The sequence below is a fragment of the Haliotis cracherodii genome, unplaced genomic scaffold (genome assembly GCF_022045235.1).
Source record: "Haliotis cracherodii isolate W230 unplaced genomic scaffold, xgHalCrac1.p SCAF_2, whole genome shotgun sequence".
Lineage (NCBI taxonomy): Eukaryota > Metazoa > Mollusca > Gastropoda > Lepetellida > Haliotidae > Haliotis > Haliotis cracherodii.
Window position 1 is genome coordinate 50,999,549 of NW_027266275.1, and position 22,347 is coordinate 51,021,895.

At 40.1% G+C, this 22,347-nt stretch overlaps 2 protein-coding genes across 3 annotated transcripts in view; one reads left to right on the forward strand and one right to left on the reverse strand.

Moving 5' to 3' along the window:
• Positions 1–17,033, forward strand: LOC139468189 (protein FAM227A-like). Its single transcript, XM_071249997.1, has 15 exons — positions 1–124; positions 2,090–2,257; positions 3,000–3,053; positions 5,109–5,185; positions 8,009–8,044; positions 8,207–8,320; positions 8,731–8,793; positions 9,108–9,248; positions 10,154–10,280; positions 10,479–10,583; positions 11,463–11,914; positions 13,019–13,175; positions 14,912–14,990; positions 15,563–15,710; positions 16,000–17,033. Exons 1-15 carry the CDS (start codon positions 1–3, stop codon positions 16,066–16,068), a joined length of 1,914 nt encoding a protein of 637 aa, XP_071106098.1. The 3' UTR covers positions 16,069–17,033.
• The window catches only part of LOC139468190 (thymidine kinase 2, mitochondrial-like), a 16,641-nt gene continuing 10,729 nt past the window's right edge, over positions 16,436–22,347 (reverse strand). The window contains exons 4-10 of one of the 2 annotated variants that reach the window (XM_071249998.1): positions 21,744–21,797; positions 21,461–21,550; positions 20,614–20,687; positions 20,283–20,371; positions 19,064–19,143; positions 18,734–18,814; positions 16,436–18,483 (exon numbers count right to left, since the gene is read on the reverse strand). In XM_071249998.1, coding sequence (XP_071106099.1) covers positions 18,400–18,483; positions 18,734–18,814; positions 19,064–19,143; positions 20,283–20,371; positions 20,614–20,687; positions 21,461–21,550; positions 21,744–21,797 — 552 coding nt within the window. In that variant the 3' untranslated portion in view covers positions 16,436–18,399. The remainder of the gene's footprint in view (positions 18,484–18,733; positions 18,815–19,063; positions 19,144–20,282; positions 20,372–20,613; positions 20,688–21,460; positions 21,551–21,743; positions 21,798–22,347) is intronic. The other variant, XM_071249999.1, reaches the window with a different exon arrangement.

A 22,347-nucleotide genomic window follows, 5' to 3' on the forward strand; every position in this document is an offset into this window, starting at 1 on the left:
ATGGCGGACCTCATCAATCGGGTTGGGTCGCCCATGGACATTTGCGAAGAAAGTCTTGATGAGGCGCCAGATAAAATAGAGAAAAGGAAAAGGCTGTTAAAACTCAAACAACGAACACGATCACGTATCCTTTGCATTTAGTTTGCAACACTTCGAGTTTCGATTAGAATCAACTCGCTGCTGGAATATTGCCTGTCCTAATTTCGATCAAAATGTCCAACTTATTCGTATCTGTACAATGCTATTTGGTTTGTCAAAGTTTCTGAAAATATGATTTCCAGATTAACAATATATCATCTGCAAAAATGGTTTATATGTGCCATTGAAAAAGTAGATCATAGCAATTGTGGGAGCACCTTTAGAATACAGTACCACATCTTCTCGTGAGGACGGTCTCTGTCGTAGGTCACATGTCTTTAAGACAAGCAACCAGTTTTTGTGAGAATCCGTCGGACGCGAACTCGCGACCTTCGGAGTGTTAGCCCGACAGCTAACCGACTGAGCTATGTGGTGTCTCGTGACTTTAGTCTTCGGACACTTATGAATTATCCTGATGCCATTTAGCACACTTGTCCCATTCCGTAATCTACAAGATACCGCGGAATGATCTGATATGGTGCGAACTGAAAACGGCTCCAGGCGTCAGACCTCAGACGTTGAACTCGCGAGTACGCATGAATGACATGGTATTTAATCATTCGTCGGGTGGATTTTGTGACAGAAAAGTGTGGTAGGGAACACTGTAAGGATGATGTGGATAATAGTAAGGAACGAGGGAGGCATGTGCATGAGTGACGACACAAAGGTGAGTTTGCTTTTGAATCAGTACTGAAAAAATGTAGCCGGTGAAAGTGGCTTGTGTGAATGTTCCAAGACAGTTTCCAGTAGCCAAAGAATTCGACACAAAACCATTTCATCCTTTTTACTCGACGTTATTTTGTGAAGAATATTAGGAGCCGCTATAGAATTTATAATAGCCACTAAACGGGTAGATTTACCTTACCCTAATGATCGTAAAGGGATGCTTGACTGTAAAGGGGATCCAAGGGCTAAGGACAGAGTTCGAGTAATCTAATATCCACTTAACGGGTACCTAACCCTAATGATCGTAAAGGGGTGATTGATCGTAAAGGGGATCCAAGGGCTAAGGATAGAGTTTGGGGTAACCTACCCTAACACTAGCAATATTTGGATGTGTTCAGCGCCAATATATTATCCCTAATAAACTGCATTCTTGTGCATAATAATGAAAATTAATGAACCGAAAAAATAATATATGTATATTAGTTCCCATTTATAACCATTTTAGCCACTTGAATTACGAGAAAAACGAAATAAATAATATCTAAAAAATAAAAGTTCTTTCCTAAACTAGCGGTTGCTATAAAATGGGCCGCCGCAGGCTATATTTAGTAAACAAATATTCAAAACTCTCCACACTGCTTGGCGTATTCATTGGCATTTCATGTAGAGATGAAAGATCACTGGGAGGAGCATATGCACACACGATGACCCCTGACGTCACAGGGTATTGTTTCCCCAGTGTGACTAGCAACAAAATACTACAAATTACGTCATAGGGTATTGTCACGTGTTTGTGATACTGTATTCTAAAGGTAGGCCCTGTTGTGGTACTGTTTGTACATTTCCCCCTCATATTATACCTTGACAGGCCTCAGGGGCGACTTCTGAATTGAGCCGGTTATAACTAATATTAAAACAGTTGTACCATACTGATTCAATGACTTATTATTCAGAATAGATTCTGATAATTGCATGGAAAATATCGCACCATGGTTACAAAACTGATTTTTACCTGTATTTGAAGAAAGGTATAGGGTCTATAACCAAATAATGCGCCTACTGATGAATCCTTTTATTGAATTTTATGGTATCAGAGCCACTACAGAAATAAGTTCCAAAAGAAAGTTAATCTGACACATGGAGATTGTCACACACAAAATAAGCGGCAAATGGGACTTTTGTTTATCAAATACCAACATTTGCACACAATCTAAATACTATTTTTGTGCATGAAAAATATGTAACATATGTACCTGTGTGTTGAAATCTTTAACCGTGTCTCCAGCATTTCTGATTGGTTCCATAGAAGCTGTAAACAAGAAAATCAGCAGTTTGGATCGTAAGCTTCAGGGGTACACTCAGCTGGTGTGTGAGAGTCGTGCCGCCAGCCATGCAGACCTTGCTGATCTGTTCCCGACCACTGCTATGGGTCGGGACAGGTATCATCAGAGAGGTATGTGAACCATATATTCCATTTATGTATACCAGTAGAAACGTATACATCAACATATTATTGGACACAGGAGCCACATGGGGATTCTGGGGTAAAACATGACCCCAGTAGCCAGTTCACTGGTTTGTCTGGTCAGGATAATGTGCAAGCCACCATGATATAGCTTTAGAACACAAGCTAATTGTGCAGACTGCTGTGTTTTACAAGAAATAAACGAAGAAAACACTATGTGTCAACAAACTTGTATGCGGATACATTTTGCCAAATCTTATGTCAATAGAATTGTGATGAAATATGTGGACTGACCAGTATTGGACATGTTGGAGAACTATGTAACAAGTGTCTCAGTGGGTGAGACCACCCTTTTTGTTACCAGTATTTGTATAAACTTTATTCCATTGTTGACATGTAAAAGTAACCCCCATAAATGATACTTACAGAATGAAAAGCAAATAACAACTAACTAGTGTCAGATTTTGCATCAAAACTATGAATGTAACAATCACAATGCCACAACAATTGTAGAAATACTTTCTGAAGATTATTTCACAAGTGCAAATATTATTACAATGTTGTGTAAATTATTACCCTCTAGAATAAAAAGTATTTCACTTAATGTTATGTGTTTTTGTATCACGAAGTACACACTGACTCACATGATTCATTTCATGTATACATTGAAAATAAATTTAGATAACCTTCTAATCTAGAACCATTGAACTGCTGTTTCTCTTCATTCCAGAAAGGGAGACGAAAGAAGTTAACTGTTTTGCTGGAATCTACACATTCAAGTCCAGTAAGTCCAAAGTCTATCTCATCGAACTTGTCAGTTTTGTATCAGTCACACAGGTAGCCTTATCAAACAACAATGTTGCAATTATTGACAAGTTTGTAGAGAGAGCAGGTGTGACCAGAAGATAAGGGGTAGCTGAAAAGTTCTGAGCCTAACTACAAATTACAATAATAATTTCAATTATTTTTCGGGAGGTAGTCCACCATTAGGATTTCTTTGGAATCCCAGAAAACTGAAGCCTTCAGCTTGCCAGTTGATGGAACAGACTATCAGTCTCAGAAACAATTCTGCTATTCTGCAATCGCAGAAAGATTTGCAGAACATTTGACTTACCGCAGAATTGCAGAAAAATCACGGAATTTGCCTTTTTTAATTAATTCACATTCTTATTTTCCTATTTGTTTATTTTCAAGCTTTTCTATCCAAATTTGCACTCAAATGATGCTCAAACATGTAACATGCAATTCAAACATACAAAACATGAGTCCTACAATGAAAATTTGAAATATATCATTCCAACTTCATGTTGCTCATGCTCCTGTGGTATTATGACTACATAAACTATGTAACCATAAATAAATAGCAGACACTATGCATATGTATTTGCATAAATCTATGTCTTGAAATGTCTAAATACAAGCGATTAAGTTTTTTAAATGAGTTTGTAGTATCGTTTCTGGGGGAAATGGTTATGCTGTTATTTGCCGCAGAATGTTGGTAATTTTACCGCAGAATTCATCTGGGACTGGACTTTGCCTTCTGAGAAGGAGATGTTAGACGTTTCCACTGCTTTGACTATTGTTTAGTCTCTGGCTGATAGTGGTGAACCCAAGACTCATCCATGCATGTTATAAAAATTGCTCAACAAACGCAGCTGGGTCTGCTTCAAAAGGAGGTAAATTCTCTAGAAATATGACAAATCTGGAGTGTTTCTGATCAGAAGTCTTGGAACCCAGCGTGCCCAGTTCATTCCTTAGATTGTTCTCAACCCTCTCATTCGAGATGCCTACACTATTGGCTATGTGACATGTGGTGATTCATATTTTATCACCATTTTCCAAAGTGGTGGCAGTTGAATGTCTTTCTGATCTTTGATCATCTTTGAGTCTCCCTCTTGAACTCTGCTGCCCACCACTTAAAAGTGTGACAGGAAAGAGCATCATCCCCTAAGGTTTACACTGTCTGCATGCATAGCTGTTGCAGTTGGCCCTTACAGTTGGATATACTTGATTTTTTCCCCTTCCTCATCTTCACTGAAACATCTGTATCAAAACAATGTTAAAACTTTAGCCAAGTCCACTATATTAATGGAATGTTTCATTGCACTGATGTGTGTTTCCCTATGGGGTTTCCATGGCAGAAACAGTTGTCATAGCGATTGATTTACGACATCCATTGTCTTAAGAACATTTAATTGCAAAGGCTCATTACCCTGGAGCCATGACATCTCTATGCCTTAAAACACTTAATTGCTGTTATTTATAAGATGCTAATCCTATTTGTTAATCCCCATTTTTGTGTACATCGACCGTCTGCCATCCTGCTGATGAATTACTGTTTACATTTATATTTATTACTTACTAAATGTCAGGTGACTTTGGCTATATAAGCTTTGGTCCAGGAAGGAAAGAAAAAAAGAAGAAAGAAAGGTCTTACCCTTAGCCTAGCTATTGTTAGGCTGGGTGCTCTGTGGCACCGAGACAACAACCACTACCACTATGTGCTGACCTGACACAGTGTCTTTTGTATGTATATATCTACATGTATAAAGTAAAACTGTATATACCGCAAGCCATCGTCTCCAAGTTGTCACTTCCTACTGAGAACCATACGTCAGCCCCTTGCATATACGAGTGTGCAAATTATAAATTAATCAACGTCAGACCACGTGCGTTGTTACAGTCATCAGTGTCTGATGTTCCTTGCCATCAACCACTGATGAGTTGCATTGAACACCCACTCATCATTCAAGTAGAAATAGTAAACATGCCTAATGATATGGCCTTCATTTCTCAATGCAATACTCACTGAAATATTCCATGTTGTGACACATTTCAGCCCTTGTTCCCGGACTCAGTCAGAGGGTGAAACACATATCTAAAATCAGCATGCAGCCCAGCAAGACAGCTCTCAGTGTGAGTATCTGGGATCACAGCAGCAGGCTTCGATCCCACTATAGCACATTGCAAATATCTGTTTAGTAGTATTACACAGAAAGTGTTGAAGCTACAGGATTTGATCCAAATACAGCACATTACAAATATCTTCTTCTTTTTCTTCATGTTGAAGCTACAGGGTTTGATCCCTCCATTTGTCACTAGGGTACATAGGAAGTGTTGAAGCTACAGGGTTTGATCCCTCCATTTGTCACTAGGGTACATAGGAAGTGTTGAAGCTACAGGCTTTGATCCCTCCATTTGTCACAAGGGTACATAGGAAGTGTTGAAGCTACAGGCTTTGATCCCACCATTTGTCACTAGGGTACATAGGAAATGTTGAAGCTACAGGGTTTGATCCCTCCATTTGTCACAAGGGTACATAGGAAGTGTTGAAGCTACAGGCTTTGATCCCTCCATTTGTCACAAGGGTACATAGGAAGTGTTGAAGCTACAGGCTTTGATCCCAATATAGCACATTACAAATATCTTCTTCTTTGTCTTCATGTTGAAGCTACAGGCTTTGATCCCACCATTTGTCACTAGGGTACATAGGAAGTGTTGAAGCTACAGGGTTTGATCCCTCCATTTGTCACTAGGGTACATAGGAAGTGTTGAAGCTACAGGGTTTGATCCCTCCATTTGTCACTAGGGTACATAGGAAGTGTTGAAGCTACAGGCTTTGATCCCTCCATTTGTCACTAGGGTACATAGGAAATGTTGAAGCTACAGCGTTTGATCCCAATATAGCACATTACAAATATCTTCTTCTTTGTCTTCGTGTTGAAGCTACAGGCTTTGATCCCACCATTTGTCACAAGGGTACATAGGAAGTGTTGAAGCTACAGGCTTTGATCCCACCATTTGTCACAAGGGTACATAGGAAGTGTTGAAGCTACAGGCTTTGATCCCACCATTTGTCACAAGGGTACATAGGAAGTGTTGAAGCTACAGGCTTTGATCCCACCATTTGTCACAAGGGTACATAGGAAGTGTTGAAGCTACAGGCTTTGATCCCACCATTTGTCACAAGGGTACATAGGAAGTGTTGAAGATACAGGCTTTGATCCCACCATTTGTCACAAGGGTACATAGGAAGTGTTGAAGCTACAGGCTTTGATCCCACCATTTGTCACAAGGGTACATAGGAAGTGTTGAAGCTACAGGCTTTGATCCCACCATTTGTCACAAGGGTACATAGGAAGTGTTGAAGCTACAGGGTTTGATCCCTCCATTTGTCACAAGGGTACATAGGAAGTGTTGAAGCTACAGGGTTTGATCCCTCCATTTGTCACAAGGGTACATAGGAAGTGTTGAAGCTACAGGGTTTGATCCCTCCATTTGTCACAAGGGTACATAGGAAGTGTTGAAGCTACAGGGTTTGATCCCTCCATTTGTCACAAGGGTACATAGGAAGTGTTGAAGCTACAGGCTTTGATCCCACCATTTGTCACAAGGGTACATAGGAAGTGTTGAAGCTACAGGGTTTGATCCCTCCATTTGTCACAAGGGTACATAGGAAGTGTTGAAGCTACAGGCTTTGATCCCACCATTTGTCACAAGGGTATCCTAGTGTTTTGGGTTTCACCTTGAGTTACATACCTGGGGGTCGGAGGGATCCCTATAATTGATTTAGAGGGGCAATCGGTAAATTATCATGTCTTGTGTTTTTTTATCTCAATTTTCAAATTTGTCTTGACCAATTTTAATTGTTATGATCTGTTCGTTTCCCTGAATTCACTGAAGGCATACAATGTAATTTTTTCTGCAGAAGACAAACACATTTTTATTTCAAATGTAGGGGTTGTGTATGCGCTGGTGACCTGCTTCATTCTGATTCGCTGTATAGACAGGGTATATAAATTAGCATTGATTTTGAAGGCTTGTACAGAGGGGTCACCTTTTATGTGGGGTCACTTTATAGACAGCAATATACGGAACTTTTGAGACCTACAGGTGGTATCTGGGTAGGGTCAGGTAATATGGGGTCGGGTACTTGGGTAGTAAATTTGGACTTGTACCGGCCCTATCATGTACAGTATCATACCGTTTGTCCTTATGTGAATCATACTTTGTTCAAATCATTAGATTCTGGTGTTGGTTTTTAGTCTCCACTACTTAAACAGAAAATATCTGAATATCAATACTGACTGCAATTATTGTTAAGTGGCTGTCTTTGTTGACTTTTTAAACTGCAGACTATATATTTGCCGAACTCGGGTGGAATATCTGGGCTCGATCGTAGCGCCACCAGTGGTTGTTATGAGTTATGTCCCTTCTATGCTTCTCCAATTGACCAATCAGATTCCACCTCTCATATCACTTGCATTTGCTTCAAACAAAATGGTGTCGCTCTGTCAAGATGATCTGATCTATAATCAAGATTTATGTCGTAATAAGACGGTTCTTACATCATGAAGTGCATCAAATCATGTGAGCACCTTGATATTAAAAGCATGAAAAGATTTGGAAAGTCTGTGCTGATGCCAAATTGTCAGTACACATGCTTTGCAAATCCTGCAATCGACCGAAATCTGCACAGCAGTTGAAAACCAGATGTCGATTTCGTTGCACGATTTCTTTTGGACTATGCATAGGCTCGTTAGTTCAGCCAAAATGTCAATCCATGATACCAGCCTAGTTTGGCAAGGGTGGAAACTGGACATTTCCGGGAAGATGATCTAGGTGAGCTAATGTGCTGTATCACTATTTTTCATGTTTCAGACAGGCTGGCATTGTTAATTTACTGACGGGAGCTGTGTAAGATATGTTATACATCAGAATTTAACTAACTTGTTACAGGCCAAGAAGGAGACCGGCAAGCCCAAATTTGTGGAAGTAAGTATTATAATTATAGAAGTCCCATCACTGTAATTTCAGCATATTGCTATTCAGAAAATTCCATTTTCTAATCATTTTTTTTCTAACATTGGCTTACTTTGCTGTAATATTTTATGTTATATTGCCTTATCTTTTAATATTTTGTCCTCTTTGTTATAGCTGCATCAGTATCCAGGCTATGACCCGACAGAGTTAACTCCCCTGCCAGACGGGATCGCTGCAGCAGATATGCTGAACAACGCAGCCGAGGCCTCCATGGCGCTCGATCGTAAAGTGAGCAATTATCTGTAGATAACTTGTGAGTGTTTAAGACTGTGTACAAACATCCTCACAGTTTCCTCACTTGTTAGATCATGCAACATCCCTTTTGCACATTTTGTTGTTAGAGATTTTCAGGTCTAAAATAGGCTGTGGCCCAAATGGTTTTATCTATATTTCATTTGATTGTACGATTTCTGCTTTGTGTGTGTGTGTACCCCATGACTGCCTGAACATGTGACAATGGCTGCTTGGACTGTAGTTTATTTGTTTGAATGGCTGTATAAAGATATTTCTCTAATTAAAGATTTAATGGGGCTGTACTTTTATGAATGTGTTTGAGAATTGTGAAGAACTTGTGTGTGTTGTGCAGCCAGTCTATGACTTTGCATGGGTAATACTGAGTTATCATCTGTTGATTACAGCCGCACTTCAAGCCGGAGTTCGACCACCTGTTCTACTCACAGATGTCACAGGCAGTACTGCAGGTCAGGTCATAAACACATTCTTGCCTTCATGTTGCTCTTTTATAACTTTTCAGGTTTTTGACATGTGGATTCTCAAAACAGTATCACATCACATTGCTACTATGTTGTTCTGGACGTTACACATGGATCAAGTCAGGGGAGCAGAAGACCGACTTCCATGAAAGTCCTTTCTGGACGAAATGGCTGAAACTTTCTTAATAATAATCATAAGACATCTGTTTATGTATTCCTAATCTCACCTTGTCTGGTCCAATCTTAGTCTTCACTTAGTCTTACTATGTTTGTTCTTGGTCTCACCGTCTGTTTACGTACAGGATCTGTTCTGGTACTACTTCCTGGAGAAGTTCCAGTCCAGTCGCAATTCCCAGGTGAAGCTATTCAACCGTATCGCCCACAACTATGTGAAGCTGATGATCTATGCCAAGAACCCCGTCTACAGAGACACCTTCCTCAAGGTGGGACCACAATATGCATTTTCCGGCTTCCTTGGTTAAATCAGAGGATCTTCACAGGATTCCTTCAAGAAGTTTACAATAAACATGATTCTAATTTCCATATTGAGATAATTTAATTGGGGATTATCTGGTCCATACCTGATTATTTACAGGCCACCACCTATAGCTGTAATGATGTAGGTGTAGCATTAAACAAAACAAAAAAACAATTTCATTCAATCATTGGGGGAAAAGGCATATTTGTGATCAACTGTGAGGTAAGGGATCTTATGGGTGAAAAGGGACATTTTGACTTCTTATTTTATTTTAAAACTACAGTATCCTAGGACAACAAAAATACAATTCATATCCTTCAATTCTTATTATTACAGAGTTACATGGCATCAAACATTTGCACTCATTTCCTGCAAAGTCCCATGTTCAGAGTTATAACTGTTTATGTAATGATTGCAGTTTTTTTTATATAATGTCTGATTTATTGCAAGTAGACATGTATGCGGAAATGTTTAGAAATAATGTTTCCATTACATTACAAACTAACGAGAGAATAAGATATTTTTGTACAGTCTGCACACATGGCGATTTTACAGAAGTAAATTGACGTCAAATGTCTTTCTTTGACGTCACGGGGGTGGTCGGGTAGCCTAGTGGTTAAAGCATTCGCTCGTCACGCCGAAGACCCGGTTCCCGACATGAGTACAATGTGTGAAGCCCATTTCTGGTGTCCCCCGCCGTGATATTGCTGGAATATTGCTAAAAGTGGCGTAAAACCATACTCACTCACTCACTCTTTGACGTCACAACACATTTGTATCCTAGCACCCAGAAGGTCCCTTTTCTCCTGGTTGGTCACATTTTGCTTCTATCCATGACATGTTTCTGAACTGCATTCTGTGTGTGAGCAGGAGTACCCCATGCTGATGTGCCAGGCCGTCTACTCCGCCTTCTGCCATGCCTTCCCCGATTCATACCGCCAGTTTGGAGAGGTCTTCAAGGATGACCTTGTGGCCCTCATCATGGAGTGGATGACCGGTACATGCATCCTTGTTGTGTGATTGTTTGTGTCATCATTGTGTCAGTGTTTGTGCGTTGTTTCAGTGTGTCATTGTTGGTGTTTATATCATTGTTGTGTTAATGATTGTCATTGTTTGTGTAATGTTGTTTGTGTCATTGTGTAAGTGTAAGTAGTCTGAATAGAGCTGAGATAATGTGGTCTGTGTTGTGTTCCAGGGCTGCGTCTAGCCCCAAGGGTGTGGCTGACATGGAACATGGAGCATCTGGAGCCAGCCAACATCAAGATGAGGGAAGAAATACTCTCACAGAAAAACAAGAAGTGTATGTTTCACATTCATTGTACTTGGTTTCCCATCTGTTGTACCAGGTTTCCCATCTGTTGTACTTGGATTCTCATCTGATGTACTAGGTTTCCCATCTATTGTACTAGGTTTCCCATCTGTTGTATCAGGTTTCACATCAGTTGTACTTGGATTCTCGTCTGATGTACTAGGTTTCCCATCTATTGTACTAGGTTTCCCATCTGTTATACCAGGTTTCCCATCTTCTGTACTTGGATTCTCATCTGATGTACTAGGTTTCCCATCTATTGTACTAGGTTACCCATCTGTTGTATCAGGTTTCACATCAGTTGTACTTGGATTCTCATCTGATGTACTAGAATTCCCTTCTATTGTACTAGGTTTCCCATCTATTGTACCAGGTTTCACATCTGTTGTACCTGGTTTCCCATCTATTGTACTTGGATTCCCATCCGTTGTATCAGGTTTCACATCAGTTGTAATAGGTTTCCTATCTGTTGTACCAGGTTCTCATCTGATGTACTAGGTTTCTCATCTATTGTACCAGGTTTCACATCTGTTGTACCTGGTTTCACATCTATTGTACCAGGTTTCCCATCTGTTGTACTAGGTTCCACATCTGTTGTACCTGGTTTCACATCTATTGTACTAGGTTTCACATCTGTTGTACCAGGTTTCCCATCTACTGTACCAGGTTTCTCATCTGATGTACCAGGTTTCACAACTTCACACATCAAATCCTTGTAGAATACAGCAATAAACTAACTCTCAATTTTTTTCTCTGCATTGTTAGTTGGAAGTTTAATTATTCATATATGTTAAATAATGTGTTATTTTATGGTAAAATTGTTGTACTATGTAAATATCAAGTTCTACATATGCCATTGTGCCCCTGCAGCCAGCACAGCAATCAACTTTGACTTCCTGGACAATCTGGTGTCCAGCGTCCCGAGTCAGTACACATCCAATACCTCCCTCAACCAGTCAGGCTCGCGGTCATCTCTCTCCTCAAACTGGACTCAGAAGAAACATGTACCCAGGATACCTCGCATTCGTAAAAGCACTCAGTCTATGTCTCGTAAAGTTTCCACTCTGAAAGTTGTCTCCCCTGCATCCTCCCAGGATTCCCATGTGATTGATACAGTTGCCGACGCACAGGTCAGTCCAAGGAAATCGTCGCAGAAGTTGCTGGACCCTCGGAAGTTGTTGGAGGCCCTGACTCCGATCCGAGAAATGACAGGGGAAGATGACGAGCCCCACACAGACATGGAGGACAAGAAGCTATCGCAGATGTCAACATCCGCAGCCAAGGAGGTCTCACACTCCCGTGACAATGCAGGCAAAATCGAGGTCAGTGAATTCATGCAGTATTACAGTAAACGAATCAAATGGGAGATGTTGCATAAATAGATTATTATACAAGAATGTGTGTTGAACTGACTTTACAAAACGAGTGTTTCTTCTTCTATTTCCTTAGCGAGAACGAGGGTAATACGAGAATTGTTTCAACAGATTCATAAAATCAGATTGACACACATTCTTTATTACCCATTATTTCTGAATCCATTTGATCTCCCCTGTGACGTTTTTTCTGGTGTGACATCATTCCGACCTTACATCACAATAACATTTCAATGCCGTCAACAATGGTTTACAGATGACATAAACAATACACTGGTGTGCATGAAGTGATATTTACAACAGTGCACAAATTTTAAAGGGGTACAATGTGTGAAGCCCATTGCTTTGTGTCCCTTGCCATGATATTGTTTAAAGCGCTGTAAAACCATACTCGCTAACTACTCCATCCTATCCTAAGTAATAAAAAGAGTTTGCCACTAACGTGCCCCTGTTGCAGAATTTATGACATAATTATATGTAAACAAACCCTAACCTTTTTTAACCAAAGGTGGAACTTGTCATGTCACCGTTTTCCTCCAAAAGCAGATTTGCCTGCTGTGACCTTGAAAATGGGGTCAAGGTCACCAAAACTGACTGGTGTCTGCGGTGTCTGTATATACACCATAGTTCCAAATATGAAGACAATCCAGCGATTAGTTCGAGAGATTGCGGCAACACCGTTTTCCAACTCCAAAAGCAGATTTGCCTGCTGTGACCTTGAAAATAGGGTCAAGGTCACCAAAACCCACTAGTGTCTGCGGAATCTGTATATACACCATAGTTCCAAATATGAAGACAATCCAGTGTTTAGTTCTTGAGATATCGCGGCAACAAACAGGTGGGACATACGGACGGTCGTGAATACTATGTCCCCCACTTCTCGCATTCGCGCGGCGGGGGACAATAAGCAACTCTGGGCCAGACAAACCAGTGGTTGATAGTATGAACTATGACTAGTTGCCTCTTTTAACAGGCAGTAGAGTATTGGGGACCTATTACCCAGGTCCCCAAAGGGTACCAAGTTTGATAGCAGTATGTCTTGTCTATTTTCAGTCGCACCCTGCATGTCGTGGCCCCGACTTTGTGAGATCTGCCTTCAACATCAGTGGCCACAGTCCCTTGGTGGCACACTTTATGAGGATGAAGAACCTGACAGCAGAGCCTGGTGTCAACTTTCGGGTACAGAGGACGGAGATAGAAAACCTACCAGCATATCCTTCATATAGAATGTTTGTTGTTTAACATTGCATTTAGCATGGTCCCAGCAGTAAGACAGTGGACCAGACAAACTAGTGATGGATATCATGAAGATAAATCCATGCTGTCCTTGTACTATGACAAGCTATCAACCAAACCACCAAGAATTCTTGCAACAAGCGTGGGGCCACTGTGGTACAAGTGGTAGAATTTAATAAGCAACCTCTGTTAGATGGTATGGTAGTGATTGCCCAATAATCAGTTAGTTATTAACACGTCTGACACATCAATAATACCGCAGTCAGTGAAGGCTGCAAAGCTCATTATCGTAAAGTGTAAATAGTGTCAACTGATCACTAGATATAAAAAGCTTTGTTGATAATTTCATATATATTTTTTTACTTATCCTTCATTACTACCTAAATGTTTTTACTGCTGTTCTTCTACTAGAAAGGAGCTGTGAGAGGTCCAGGCTGCAGAAGTTATTGTTCCATCCGGTTGTGTGGCATATGCCCTCTCACAGCTACCACATGACCAGAAGTGGCGATGTCACATATAATCACATTACTGCTAGTCATTGGACTGTACAGAGATTTGAGACTAAAGCTCCCAGTTTTCAACAACCAGATAGCATCCTTTTTTTTATCCTTTGATAACCAATACATTTCTCAATTGTATATATTACAAGTATCGTACTGTTACCGTAGTTTGTGCATGTTTTTCCATCCACCATCTTATATTTGCCACGTCATGCCTGCATGTCTTGTGCTTTGATATTTCATATGTCTGTGTTGGCTCTTGTTCATGGGCTATTATCTATCCTGTTCTGGGCTTTTTAAGTGTATCATAATACTCTTTAAATCATAATTTTTCTCCAGTCAACTCTCAAAAGTTTGAGTTATAATTACATGCCCTTTTCTCTTTGTTAATACACGTGTCTTTTTTGGTTGCAACCTTTGTCTATTTCATTGAACTTACATGCTGCGTTGCTCTTCTCAACACGTCAAATTGACCATCTGTGTGATCATCACCACCACCAGGCGCCTTGGTTATCTCACCTTAAGGAATTGGGATTCTTAGTACAAGAGGCAACTCAAACCTGGACGGTCTTGACTTTTACACCTCGGAGCTGACCCTGTGACCTCTCTGGCAGTAATTAATTACCCCAGACTAGTTGGTTTCATGCGTCCATTTGTTCCAGCTGCTTGAATCTAAATTTAGAACTTGCCCCACGCCCTTTACAACTTTTCCGTTTTCCATTACTGAACTTCACATCTCCTACTTACTCTCTCTCATGTGGCTCTATCGGACAGGAATGGTCTGTTGTTTCGCTTTTTCCCCACTCAGGATGCTTAATGGTTACTGGACTGGTTGAAGGTCTATCCTGAAATTCCATCTGAAAGGTATGCCCCTTTCCGTTCCGTCTGACAAAAACGCATTAAGGTCGTAATGCAGGATAAGTTAATAAATTTAGTGAAATCTAAATATTTTTCTCATTTGGATACTTGTCCTGCATTACCACTCTATTGTGCCCACGCATTGCTTTGCTTCCTCCCCACCAGGTTCAGATGGGCGTACCAGCAGTAATGCAGGTTAAATATCCAAATGTAAACAATGTTTTTCAACAATATTGAATTTTACTAATTTTGGGGCCTCTTATTTCAAATGACAATATTTTGTGTATATCACATTCTGCTGGACATGATTTAAAACCTCCTCCAGTTGAAGTTTATTCCTTAACCAGCATCACTCTAGATACCCCAACCTACCGGGACGTGATCCGTACATCTCTTAAGACTATCAAAGACATAGAGCAGCAGTTCTCACAGTAAGTTCATCACTATTCAAATTGACCTAAAATCTCTGACCATATGATATCTCAGCATGAGCAAATAGGCCTAACACCTGTAACTCGGCAATGTGAGACAATGTCTTGCGTTCACTGTTAGTGAGGTGAAATGGGGTTTAATGTTGCTTCCAAGATTATTGCACTTAAATAGCGACGTGTGTGTGGGGGCTGCTTGTACCTAGTCCTGACTCATGCCGCTTTTATAGTGCTATCCCACTGAGTTACCATGCTGCAGTTTAACACAAATACAGCATACTGCTTCCGAGCCAACCAGTCATTGTTTTAGTCCCTAACTGCAGAGCACCAGGCAGGGAAACAAGTACCATCTTTTGGTGTGACGCTGCAGGAGATTGAACGCACGATTATCTGCTCTCTGAGCAGACGTTTCATAGTTCGTGTTTTACTCCGGACATGATTTACAGATTATAACCAAGATGAATGTGCTTTGCTACAATACTTCATGTTAACGTTTTCCAGCAACTTATCAACAGTTAACTTAAGAGTAGGCAACTTTGAAACAACTAAGACCATGTTGATGTTACTGCCTTCAGAATGTACACAAGGAACATGCGAGAGAATGCGGTGTTCGTGAAGAAGCAGAATGCCATCATGCGGGAGCACGTGCAGAAAGAATCAGCCCTACTGTCACGACCTAAGGAGGTCAAACGGCTCAGTGATCTGCTCATTCTGGAACAGAGAGTGAGTGTTGTATCCTAGGGATGGAACATTGTAGTGAGAAGACAGTTATATCCTGGATGGGTTTATTGCAGCAAGGTGTGTGTGTGTGTGTGTGTGTGTGTGTGTGTGTGTGTGGGGGGGGGGGGGGGGGAGTTGTATCCTGGATGGGTTCATTGTAGCAAGGGGAGGGTTATATCCTGGATGGGTTGATTTTAGGAATGGCAGTTTTTGAAGCTCGGCTGGGTTGATTGGAGGGTGGGTGAATGTAACACTTTCTCAGGAATATTGATCTGGTGAAATATCTTTGCAGAAAGGTCAAGATTCTATATCTGCCGGAGCAGATGCCGCCATAGAAGCAGCACTAATGGCCCAAGAGTGAGGCTGTTGGAGACGCAGCATGATCCCACCTGATCCAACATTGTCTGTGATACACCCAGTGCTCCTGTGATACTTCACTGTTGTTGACTTTACAGTATCTGTACATAACCCAGTATGTAGTGTCTTCACTGTGCAATATGATATGGTAGATGCTTGTTTGGAAAATCTGCAACTTTTATAAACCTTGTTCTATAACCAAAGATTAAATTTGTGTTGCAAGCCATGTAATCCATATTGACCAGCTGACTTTTATGTGATAATTTTGTTAAACAGTGTGTGTATATATGTGCTATTGTGTTATGTTTGTCAGGTATTTTATACAAAAAAAGTAACTACATGACATACATATCATAAATTTATTTGCATTACATCTTCATCACTCACCTTTAAATAAGCACTTTAATGATGTGAAATTAAACGTTTACAGGCCACTAATTGAGGACAGAACACCACGCTCACATTAAGACATTTGACACAGAAACATCAAAATGCATTATAAAATTTCAACAAGACAGGCATGACTCTGAATAAGCTCACATCAGCCAAATGTGTCACTGAGTGAGTGAGTGATTGAGTATTGTTTTACGCCGCTTTTAGCAATATTCCAGCAATATCACGGCGGGGGATCACTGAGTGAAACATTGGTGATTCTGTCATTGCCAAATTCTCTGCATTTTGTTGGAAAAACAATTATCCCCAAAGGATTGTTCATTGTTGTTCAACAATAATGCATGGTAACTGCCCAATGTTGATTTGAGATTTCCTGAGTAAACTGTCATGATTAAGCAAACATTTGTAGATTTATCAGTGTTTCCATTTAAAGGTAATTACCAGTTTTCTACCGGTAAAATTAGGCTTGGACCGGTAATTCATGTGACTGCCAGTCCTTGTGGCCAGGCAAATATAGTATTTAATAAATCTGTGATATTCATACAAGTATATGTTTCGAATAAAGTCAGCTTGTCTGATGCCGTCAGGGTTTCCCCTTGTCGATTTTTAGTACAAGAAAATAACATTCTGCTTTGCTTCGAGGTTAAAAGTATATTTGTAGTGACTTCATCTTGAAATATTAAAAACAAAAAGGAGAAAAATGACTGAACTTTGTGTGAATGATGTGCAGATCTAACTAAGTCACTTCAGCATGTTCAGAGATGAAATGAACGTGATTTTGAAAGAATTAAAAGCAGGTAATATTCATACGTATTTTTACATGTTTAAAGTTGGGACTGACAAAAATTTGGGGGTTACTGGTAATTTTTCGAGTTACCAATCCCCCAATACGAGGTTAGAAAGGTACTTTTGTCAGTGTGCCACAGGGCACGCATAGAATTTCAGTTGGATCCATCTTCAAGTCATTTCACCTTGAACAGTTTTTCATTGAGATATTGACAAATGTCAGGTTCTTATGGTGCCTCCAGCATGTTCATTCTTATCAATGGCTTCCAGTCACACATTTGTCAATGTCCTTACCTATGATCGATTGAAACTGGCCAATAGTTTAAATAGTCATAAGCACATTGAAGTAGAAATTTGCCACTTTCAAGGGTTTTGCTATGTTATAAGATGTTAGTTTCTATCACTGCCAGGAATTGTCATTCAAAACACTAAATCAATGTGTCCAATTCAGTTCAAGGTAATGCAGAGAAGGGATCATTTTCCCATAACCCTTAAGCATGATCCAAGTCCAAAACACTGAATAGGGATAGTCAAGGAACATGAAAAACAAGACATAAATGTGTGCATTCCTTCTCCTTAATGCTGACAACCTGTGTTCAAAATTAAGCATGATTATATTTAGGCTGAAGTCCTGTTGAATGAGATGGATTTAATGCCTCTTTCATGGATAAAAGCCTATCAAATGATACAGAGCACCTAGGAAGTCTTTATAACATGTCTCAATCACTAACAAAATATAAATATCTAAAATCAATAATGCCCATGTTTAAGAGAGAATGAGGTACTTATGTTGATGACTAAGATCTTGGCCAACTTTCATATCTTGTACACGAACATGCAGCAGGATGACCAGCAATAGATGGTAGATGAACTGAGTTACTCCAAAATCAATGAAGTCAAACTTGATGTTATTTTCCAGGTTTCGTCAATATTATTAGTTCCATCAACATGAGTCCGGTGTTTCCTTGACGAGGTGAAACTCACTTTTTAAGACCCAACTTGTAGACATCCCATCAATATCAAAGGAAGATGCTGGACTCTCTCTCTCTCTCTCTCTCTCTCTCTCTCTCACACACACACGAATTCAGACCCCTCACACAGTCGCTCATGCTACAATAGAAGACACTATGTACACTAGTCTAATGTGGAGTCTCTACTAAACATAGCCACATAGAATCTCCTGGCGCTTGTCCTCATACAGAGTCTTCATCTTGTCATATCCACGGTTGGCATCAAGAATCTGAAATACATTTAAATACCAAAAGCACTAGCAAAAAACACATGATCCAGACACACTGAAATGTACATCTGTTGTTTTATTTGTTGTTTCATGGCACCATATTCCAGCTATATGACTTAGTCATTAAATCTGGACCAGATTATCTGGATATTGATATTGTCAAAAACGATATGGCCATCAGCAAAGTCACTAAAACCACACGGGGTGCATATTTAATGGATCTAAATTCTTTACAAAAGGATATACACACCAACACAGGAGCAGGGACGGAACCTAACGTCTGCTTCACCAGCCAATCCTCGTGGAGGTCATGGAGGTCGTCAATAAGTTTCTGTAATGAGGAATGTCTGGTTCTCACAACTAACCTCCACAGTCTCATCTAGTACAGTGCACAGGTTCACATTACCACAGAGTAGAAATACCTTGATCATGTTGATGCGCTAATAATTCAAGCTTCTGATCATGTTGCGAAGTAATTTGTTTTGAATACAAACATATATATGTTTGTAACTTGTAATCAGAATGCTCTTTGTCAAATGTCTTTGTGTAGGAATTATCATGTATTTGTATTATGACATACCTTGGGCACACTCGCTTCTTCCTTTCGCAATCTCTTTTTTATTCGCTCATAGCACACTTCAGGGTCGGCCCGCAAATATACTGTAAAAATAGAACACATTAAAATGTCTGTAGAGACAATATTATGATTATGTTGACCATCTGGGTTTTAACATCAGCTATTGAACAACTTCACTAATGACGTCATTTGAAATACAGTGTCTGTTGTTAATGCCAAATGATCAACAATATTCCAGCTGTATGATGGAGGCCTGTAAACAATCGAGTCTGGGTTAGATAATCCAGTGATCGACAGTGTGAACAATGATCCATGCTGTCATGGTATAATGACATAATCAAGAATCACAATCGGGAGAAACCTTGGATTCAAACCCTATAAATGATGAACTCTGCACCTACGCCCTTGATTCAACATACAAAGCAGGTTAACCTGTAATGATTACAAACATATGAATAGACAATGCCTTTTAGAAAATGGTCAAATGTAACATATGTCATATTTTGGATTACAATTTAAAGTACAAATTCCACTACTTTTTAGGTGGAGTCCCACTTACAAATTTAGCCTGTGCACAATGTCAGCGACCTCACCCATTTGGCCACTGAAGCTTCCACAAAAATAGTCAAACTGATAGCAGGTCTCGATTTAAGAAACTTGATTAAATTGCACCAGGAGCATGTTAACATGAAAACTTTGTTGCACCAGACAAACACCAGGTTGCACCCTGGTCCTAAATATTTACCAAAGTTGAAACAGGCCAGCCCGCTGCCAGTGTCATAGGAACATATGCACATAATCTTAAATTAACCACAGTTCGGTAACGTTAAGCCCAAGAAAGCATGACAAATTACATGTTACATTGGGATTAGTGATGTAGCATGGTAAATAACCTTTAGAAGTACTGAGTGTTCAAAGATCAATTTTGTGTGGACAAGTAATGGTTTGTCAGTGACAAATCTGAAATGATTGACATGCACCTGGTGCATGTTGACATAATAATAGGGTGCATTTTTCAAAAACAGGTTGCACTTGTCCATGTTTTATAGCTAAATCAACCCCTGGGTAGTCAGGATCACATACTTTGTGTACCCATCTGATAAGTGTAAATTGGCACGGGTCCCATGACCCAAAGCTATGAATGCACAATGCCTTTCAGAAAGTGGTCAACAACACAGCTAATAACAAATGTGCTGGCACACTGGAACTAAACATTACTCACCAATCAGATCTAACTCAGCCTTCTGTGTTTTTGACAACCAATCAAACCATTCCGTCAGTACTGCATATTCCAGGCCGTTAATAGTTTGGCTAAAATAATAACATCCTCAAAAATGCATTGTCATTCTTCATTGTTATTACAACTTAGAAGTATTGATACTTCTGTCTACAACAAACGATTCTTCCTAAAACAAATTCGGGTAACAAATTATGAATGGACTTATCACGACATTTCACATTTGGTACTAGTGCATGAATAATTTTATGGGCAATGTCTTCACTACAAGATGGAGCCATTATGAGAGTGATACACCATGCCATGGTTGGCTGACCTGCGGTAGTTGTTCTCCACGAAGCAGTAGCGGGTGCTGTACAGGGAGCGCTCTAACATCTTGATGGGCTTGGTCTGAAAACATCATCAGTCTTGCATTGCTACTGGTGCACCAACTTACAAACTGATGTCTACGACTGTCTCAGGCTTTCACCAACAATAAATCAATCTGGCTTTCCAAAAATTAACATTTTGCTTATAACCAAACACAGGTGATTATCATGATGGCGGTATCACAAGAACAGTTTGTAACATTTAACAGGTTTATTGTCTGCCACATAATTTCGAGCAGAGCTTCAGATTAATGTGTTTGTTGTTTAATGCTGCACTCTGCAATATTCCAGCTACCCGGTATATGACGGTGGTCTGTAAATAATTGGGGGCGGTCGGGTAGCCTAGTGGTTAAAGTGTTGGCTCGTCACGCCGAAGACCCGGGTTCGATTCCCGACATGGGTACAATGTGTGAAGCCCATTTCTGGTGTCCCCCGCCGTGATATTGCTGGAATATTGCTAAATGCGGCGTAAAAACCATACTCACTTACTGTAAATAATTGAGTCTGGACCAGACAATCCAGTGAGTGACTTCATGATCATCGATCCAAGCAATTGGGATGCAATGACTTGCATCAACCATGTCAGCGGGCCTGGCAACCCGATCCTATTAGTTGGCACTTATGGCACGCATGGATTGCTGGAGACCAATTCTAACCCTGATCTTCATGGGTATCAGATTGATATGAATACAATGATTGGTCAGACATTTGGATTTTGATTGGTAACCCTTGGGCTGAGCATACTGTGCTTAGCCCAACATCACGACTTACGTGACGACATACATGACGACTTACGTGAGGCTTGGTGTGCATCTGGATCCGGGTGAGTTGAGCATACAAATTAAATGAGAAACTCCATCTTGAAGGATCCTCATACAACAGGCCCTGTAACAATGAACATATCTGAAACTGACACACATACAAATTATATCATTGTGATAACTACAGCCTCGCATGTACCTGTACACATGTTTACAATAACATAATAACAATAATCTATTCAATCCAAATCATCAGGATGCTTTGACTGGCATGCTTGACTCCAACATTGAAATGCCATGGTGTTTACATGACTCACCAAAGCATTATGCCCCTGTATATTGGTCCACTGCTCTACTGGTTCTTTCAGTGCCTGAAACATGCACACATGTTGACACCTCACTGACAATAAAAACAAGGGCTTTTAACATGTTTAATTCATTCACTAGGTATATACTTAACATCAGTCCACAATGACTTGATCACAGCTCCCCACAAGGTTTTACCCAATGCAGCAATGTCCAAGCAGATTGCACAAATGTATAGAATGGACACAGAAAAAGAGGGATAAAAAATACTATTCATTGTACCAAATTCTAACAATACACTACATTCAAGGATAGATATTGTGTACTTTCTTCAAGTGGGCCACGGGACACTCCTACACAAATATAGGAGCGCCCTCTGGAATTTAAGTTGGCCACCCAGAAGAAATACTCTTTATCCATGTCATTCCACCACGAGGAAGATAAAAAGCAGATGTCATTTAGAAAGTTTGCCCCGTTCCTTTCATCAAGATAGCTTGATAATACCTTTTCAATTTCTGAATCACCTGGTTTAATCACTGTGCATTAACTAAGCCTGTCCAAAAAAATGTTTCCAGTGCATCTGTCATGTTTATTGGTAAACATGTACACTAGCAT

What these genes read in the sequence shown, in the direction of transcription:
- LOC139468189 (XM_071249997.1), top strand. Translation starts at nt 1, where the DNA reads ATGGCGGACCTCATCAATCGGGTTGGGTCGCCCATGGACATTTGCGAA. An exon ending in CTCACAGAAAAACAAGAAGT is followed by an intron (nt 10,584 to 11,462) that starts GTATGTTTCACA and finishes GTGCCCCTGCAG; the next exon opens with CCAGCACAGCAATCAACTTT. An exon ending in TGCTCATTCTGGAACAGAGA is followed by an intron (nt 15,711 to 15,999) that starts GTGAGTGTTGTA and finishes ATATCTTTGCAG; the next exon opens with AAAGGTCAAGATTCTATATC.